At 32.8% G+C, this 5,923-nt stretch overlaps 1 protein-coding gene across 2 annotated transcripts; it reads right to left on the reverse strand.

Moving 5' to 3' along the window:
• Window positions 1–1,847: 1,847 nt before the first annotated feature.
• LOC140961350 (auxin-induced protein PCNT115-like) lies at window positions 1,848–5,765 on the reverse strand. 2 transcript variants are annotated; one of them, XM_073419820.1, is made up of 5 exons: window positions 5,314–5,765; window positions 4,398–4,598; window positions 3,346–3,518; window positions 3,131–3,233; window positions 1,848–2,414 (listed from the first exon to the last, which is right to left on the reverse strand). In XM_073419820.1, the coding sequence occupies exons 1-5, from the start codon at window positions 5,527–5,529 to the stop codon at window positions 2,082–2,084; spliced, it is 1,026 nt and encodes a 341-aa protein (XP_073275921.1). In that variant the 5' UTR covers window positions 5,530–5,765; the 3' UTR covers window positions 1,848–2,081. The 2 variants fall into 2 exon arrangements, with proteins under 2 accessions (XP_073275921.1, XP_073275922.1); XM_073419821.1 differs by having other exon boundaries at window positions 2,216–2,414; window positions 3,081–3,233.
• Window positions 5,766–5,923: the final 158 nt, after the last annotated feature.

Here is a 5,923-nt window from a genome sequence, read left to right on the forward strand (position 1 = left end):
GAGTCATAATTGTGGTATTTAAATCATTAAAAACTTTTGGAGAAATATATATATTATTGAAATAAGGAAAGATTTGATAAAGTTTTATTTCATAAAAACTCTAGTTTTTTTTATTGATAGACCTAATTTCTTATTAGTATTATTAGGTTTTATTCTAGTTTTTAAATTTATCTTTAGACTTTTCTCTACTCAACACCAACTTTACGTGAAAGAAAGAAGAGAAAGAAGCAGGATTTTTTCATCTCTTCTCAATAACTCTATGTTAAGTTTTTGTTTTTGATTCAATTGATATTTTTACTATTTCAATTTATCAATGTGAGCTTTTTATGTTTTAATTTAATATTATTGTTTGTTCAAGTATTTATTGGTTTATGATTTATTTATATGAAAGTTGTATGTCGATTAATATGATAATTTAATTTGATATATAATTTTTTACTGTTATACATGAATTCAATGATCTGTAATCGTCATGAATTATTGATACGTGAGTAGTGATATATTAGATGTGTTGTGTTATCATAACATATTTAGTTTAAATAAATTGACAGAACTAAATTTATCAATTGAAGCTATCTCGATTATTATATTTCAGGATTAACTCTTTTCACAAAGTGAAAATGCTATTTTTAGTCAATATGGAATGCTATCGTGTCCAGTTGGTATTTGATAAGTTTTGAGTGAATGACGGGTTTGGTCAATTAAATTTGGAGAACACAAGAATTTTAGTGGCTATCCATATAATTCTAAGGTTAATTACTTGGAATTGCATTATTGAATAATTTTTTGATTGGTGACCAGTGATACAATTGAATAGTGGAAACCCCTTGAATCTGAACTCGGTAAGATCAAAATTTTACCTTCGTTAATTATTTATCGCTGTTATTTATTTCTCATTTAAAATTTATTAATTTTCCTTGGTTGCTAAGTTAGTTTTAGGATTTTATTTAGTTCTGATCAAAGAAATCTTCTCTTTTTTATTGTATTTTCTCGAAAGAAATAAATCTCTTGTTCTTTGTAGATTCGACTCTACTCACTATTAAATTCAATGTATTTAGAGAATAGAAATTTAAGTTTGTTGGATCAACGACAACGCATCAATCCATCAACTTTTATGTAAAAGTTTAGCGTTTTAAAAACAATCCTTGCGCTTTTTTTGTTCATGTCTAGTCTTTAAATATGTTCAAATTCGTTCGAAATAACATAGGTAAAAATCTTATGTTTTTAACGAACCGATTTCCTATTATTTCATTTGTTAAACTTTCGTTTTTTTAACATATAAATACCCCATGATAGGAATTCACAATAAACATCAAACTTCAGTCACTGCTAAGATAAAATCCAGGAACCATATTGAATAAGAATTTTTATTAAAAAAAATAAAAAAAAAAAGTGAACTCATCATAGCCTTCGAAACTGAAACAAAAAAAATGTAATATAATTTGAAACTTCATATACTAAAGTTCAACCTCCAAATGAAAAGAAATCTCTTAATCAAATAAATTTTTCAATGAAACCATATATCACTATTTTTTACTCAGATATTATATGAATAAACCATTTATTATTTGTGTTTTCTCCAATGCACTCTGTAGAAAAATAAATCTTCTAAGTTTTTCTTATTCCTCTAATTTCTATCCCCAAAACGTGCTCAAAAATAAAAATGAAATAGCATTATTGCCATTTTATATTAAAAGAAACAAGCAGTTACGAGGGACAACAATATCCTCACAGTCAAGAAACTTCGCCTTTGTAACACACTTTATGCATATATATAGATAAAGATTTTAAGACAAACATATTACTGCAAGATGAACTTGCTTGCACAATCCTTACAAGCTTGGACATGACAAGACAAGCGTGGTATAAATGAAACTAGCATCCTGCTTTTTTTTTCAATGCCACTGACCACCTTTCTATCTTGGTTCGAAAAGTTCAAGCCTTCTTTTAATGATATATTGATGTTTCGATCCACCACAATTGTCGAGTAGGATATTTCGACTCACCTGTTTTCTTTATCAATCGGCTACATTTACATTCAGCAACATTAAAATAGAGAAAAAAAACAGAAGTACAGATCTCTATTCATCTTTCCAGGCGAACAATGGAGGCGTCTCAGAATTGTAAAAAGTGTTTCCCATGAAGGGACTCCTGTTTCCCTTGACCATATCAGCCAAAGAATTGAGCTCAGCCATCTCTTGTGGAGTTAACGTCACAGACAGAGATCCAAGATTTTCATTGAAGTTATCGATCTTGGTCGTACCAGGTATAGGGGAAACATCGGCTCCTTGATGTTGAACCCAAGCTAATGCTAGTTGCGATGGGGTGCAACCTTTTTTTGCACCCATTTCGCAAATCCGCTCATATACAAGCTTGTTAGTTTCAAAATTTTCTCCTTGGAATCTTGGAAGTTTCTGCAGAATATAATACGCTCTCATAAATGCGAACATTTTAAACTTTCTGCAAATTATGATAGTATATTTACTATGACCGTAAGGCAGAGAAAGTCAAGATACAAATACGAAACACAGCTGCCATTAAGAATGCAAAGAAACATGACTGCAAGAATAAATTCAAAATATTCCATCACAAAAAGAATACAGATTGTACTTTCCAATTAAATGTTGAAGAATAAAGCTCAAAAGATCCCATCATAATGTCATCTTCGTGCGTCACTGCATAAAAATATGTTGCAGTTCATAACAGCAAAAACTCAATTACTGAACCAATCTCCTTTATGGAATAATGTATATTATGAAGTGGATAATTCTCTGCATTCAAGTAAAATATAATACTGTCAGGCCAATAATCGTGTAACTCCATAGGTCAAATTAGAATCAAATGTTTGCTGTGCAGAAGATGGAATGGTGCTCACTTATCAGGATATTTTTTTCTCGTTTAGGAGCAGGCAAGTAGCAATAGGAAAGGCAGTAATGAGCCCTATGACACTGATTGAGAGTATAAGTATCAAAACGAACACTTTTTATTATGTACTTATCCCCAACCGCACTCTTTAGAAAATGTCACAAAATTATAAATCAATGCTCAATAAATTAGCAAGTATAGGAAATCACAAATACCATTATGGCATTTCTAAAGATTAGCCCCACGAGTGTAGATAGGCACCAACCTTACGGAAATCATTCTCTGAGAAGTTCTCTAGGAGTTTAGGACCAGATGACAAGAAACCTCGTCCAAGTGGACTGTATGGGACGATTCCAATTCCCAGTTCTCTGAAATTAATAAAACAGAGAAAAAAATGGGTAATTTTGTCTATACTAGAACATACGGGTGTCCATCGCAACAATTGTGTGTATGTTAAAGAGACAAGGAAAGATATCTCACCGACAAATAGGAACTATTTCTTCTTCCACATCCCTCGTCCACAAGGACCACTCATTCTGGACAGCGGTTATTGGATGGACAGCATTCGCCCTTCTGATTGTTGAAGCAGATGCCTCAGAGAGGCCGACATATTTTATTTTCCCTTCTTCAACAAGTTTCTTTAGTTCTCCCATCTTAAAAGGCACGCCAAAGTGTATGATAATAAAAAGGTATTGAAAGACGCAAAGTAGACGAGGTCTCAGCTAAAAACCTCAAGAACCAAGCAGCATTTTATTGACACTGCTGGTGTGACATAGCTTCATATCCTGGATTCTTTATTTTGTATTGCATATAATGTTTATGGTTAAATGCAGGCCAATAAAGCCAAAGATGTTCCAGGTACAGATAAGTAGGAATCATAATGCCAAGGAAAATTGTTGGGTTTGTTTCCCATTATTACGGTTGTTTATTGTCAACCAATATGATGGTTTATTGTCCACCAAATGAAAATTCACAAGGCCATCACTGAACATTTGACTAACTGGATACAGAAATATCAAAATTGAAAGTGTACTTATAATTGACCATGAACAACGCATAAACTCGAAGTGGACAATGTTCACCACAAAAGAAGCATCATAGCTAAAGTTGAGTACTCTCTGTATAAGTAAAAAAAAAATTAGGTTCTAGAAATTTTTTCCAAATGCAATAGTTTTGGTCTATTTCAAATCTGCTCATTGCAAGTATTGCTACAAATCCAAAAGTTTAGTGCACTTGAAGCTGTCAATAAAAACACTTGAGACAGAAGATAATCTTCGTCAGGGAGCCATCTTAATCTCAACTACATATAAGTACAACTAAATAAGTGCAGAAACACACCATAGTCGCTTTATACGCTCTTCGCCATTTCTCTTAATATAGCATCAAATAACACTTTTACCAACAAAATCTTTAAAAAGCATCAAAATACACCTATATTCTTAATACAGCGTCAAATATCATTTTTACCAACATATTCGCAAAAGGGATTTTGGGCAATAATCTTCAAGAAAAAGCATCATAACACTGCTTACCGTAACTTCAATAGGCACATGAGTATCAATCCGATGAACATAATATATATCAATATAATCAATATCAAGACGCTTCAAACTTGCTTCGCATGAGGCTCTAACATATGCAGGGTCACCACATACTTCCATCTTCCCATCTTTGAAAGTTACCCCAAACTTGGTGGCGATTTGAACTTTTTCTCTAACTACTCCTTTCAAAGCCTACACCAAATCCAACAATATGTAACTCGTCACATGGGTTCACCAATGGCAAGTTTTAATACAAAGACTACTCATTAAAGAACATCACAGAACAAAAAGGAAAAACAGAAGTTTCTGTATTTGCTGAGGTAAGTTGGGTAATACTCATAATTTTCATAAAATCTGACTCAAGAATGTACATATGAAAGCAAACGAAAATCTGACATTTTCATGCTTAAAATGTTATATATATCTGGTTATCTCACAAATGCAGACTAACTTGCAAAAAATAGAGATTTTCATATATCTCCAGCTTTTTTACAAGTAATTATTGCTCATGGCTTGTCTGGTTTCGATATCAAACCAAATCCTATATTAACACACTTCAGCTGACAAAATAGTTATGTTAAAACAAATAAAATTGGTTTATGAACACTTTTCAGGGAGTGATCTTCAAAGATAATAACTACACTTGGTTAGAAAAAAAGAGAGCAAAAAATTCTCGTTAAAAATTATTTGACACAATAAGCAATAAGATCGAGCGCTTTTCAAGAACTAATCACCCTCATGTTGAAATTGATTCATTAAAAAAATGATCAATCCTTAAGAACTTTTATATCACAAAATAAAACATATTTCACAAAATAACACAAGGCAAACTCAAAGCATCAGAAGAAAGCCCACGGATACAAAATGAACCGCCTAATTTTAAGAGAATTAAATAATAAAACAAAACCTTTCCAATCAAAACTTCGTTGGTGTGGGGGCCATAGAAATCCGAGGTATCAAGAAACGTGACGCCGGAGTTGATGGCATGGTGAATGAGGGATATCATTTCGGGCTCGGGCTTTGGCACGCCGTAAGCAGATGACATTCCCATACATCCCAGCCCTTGTTTAGACACCTCCAATCCCTGTGAACCCAGCTTGATCCTCTCCACTGTCACGGCCATTATTGCTCTTCTCCCTTATTGGCGGGAAATGGGATGAATGTATGTTGAATGAACTGCGAACCAGAACTATATACATACATATATATATGTGTATGTATGTATGTATATATATGTATGTATGGATACAGATTGCGAGATGGAAGAGAGAATATCGAGAGAGGCCGAGTCACGGCTGGCGTCACGCCGAAGCTTCACGCAAGCGACGACGTCATTCTTAAGCGGACACTCGTGGTCATTATTGATTCTGCTCGGATAAATTGGTGTCTTGGGTTTTTCGCTAATATTGTGATTAAACCCCTTATTTCCAGTATATTATATTTCTTGCAATTGAAAAATATTCCAGAGAACTTGTTTTTTGTTTTTTATAAATAAAAAAAAAAAAAAAAAAAAAAAA

This window comes from Primulina huaijiensis, chromosome 16, assembly GCF_012295235.1.
Source record: "Primulina huaijiensis isolate GDHJ02 chromosome 16, ASM1229523v2, whole genome shotgun sequence".
NCBI classification, from domain to species: Eukaryota; Viridiplantae; Streptophyta; class Magnoliopsida; order Lamiales; family Gesneriaceae; genus Primulina; species Primulina huaijiensis.

Coding starts and splice junctions, on each gene's coding strand:
- LOC140961350 (XM_073419820.1), bottom strand. CDS start 5,529: ATGGCCGTGACAGTGGAGAGGATCAAGCTGGGTTCACAGGGATTGGAG. Junction 3,234..3,345: donor GAAATAGTTCCTATTTGTCG/GTGAGATATCTT, acceptor TATTAATTTCAG/AGAACTGGGAATTGGAATCG. Junction 2,415..3,130: donor CAGAGAATGATTTCCGTAAG/GTTGGTGCCTAT, acceptor TATATTCTGCAG/AAACTTCCAAGATTCCAAGG.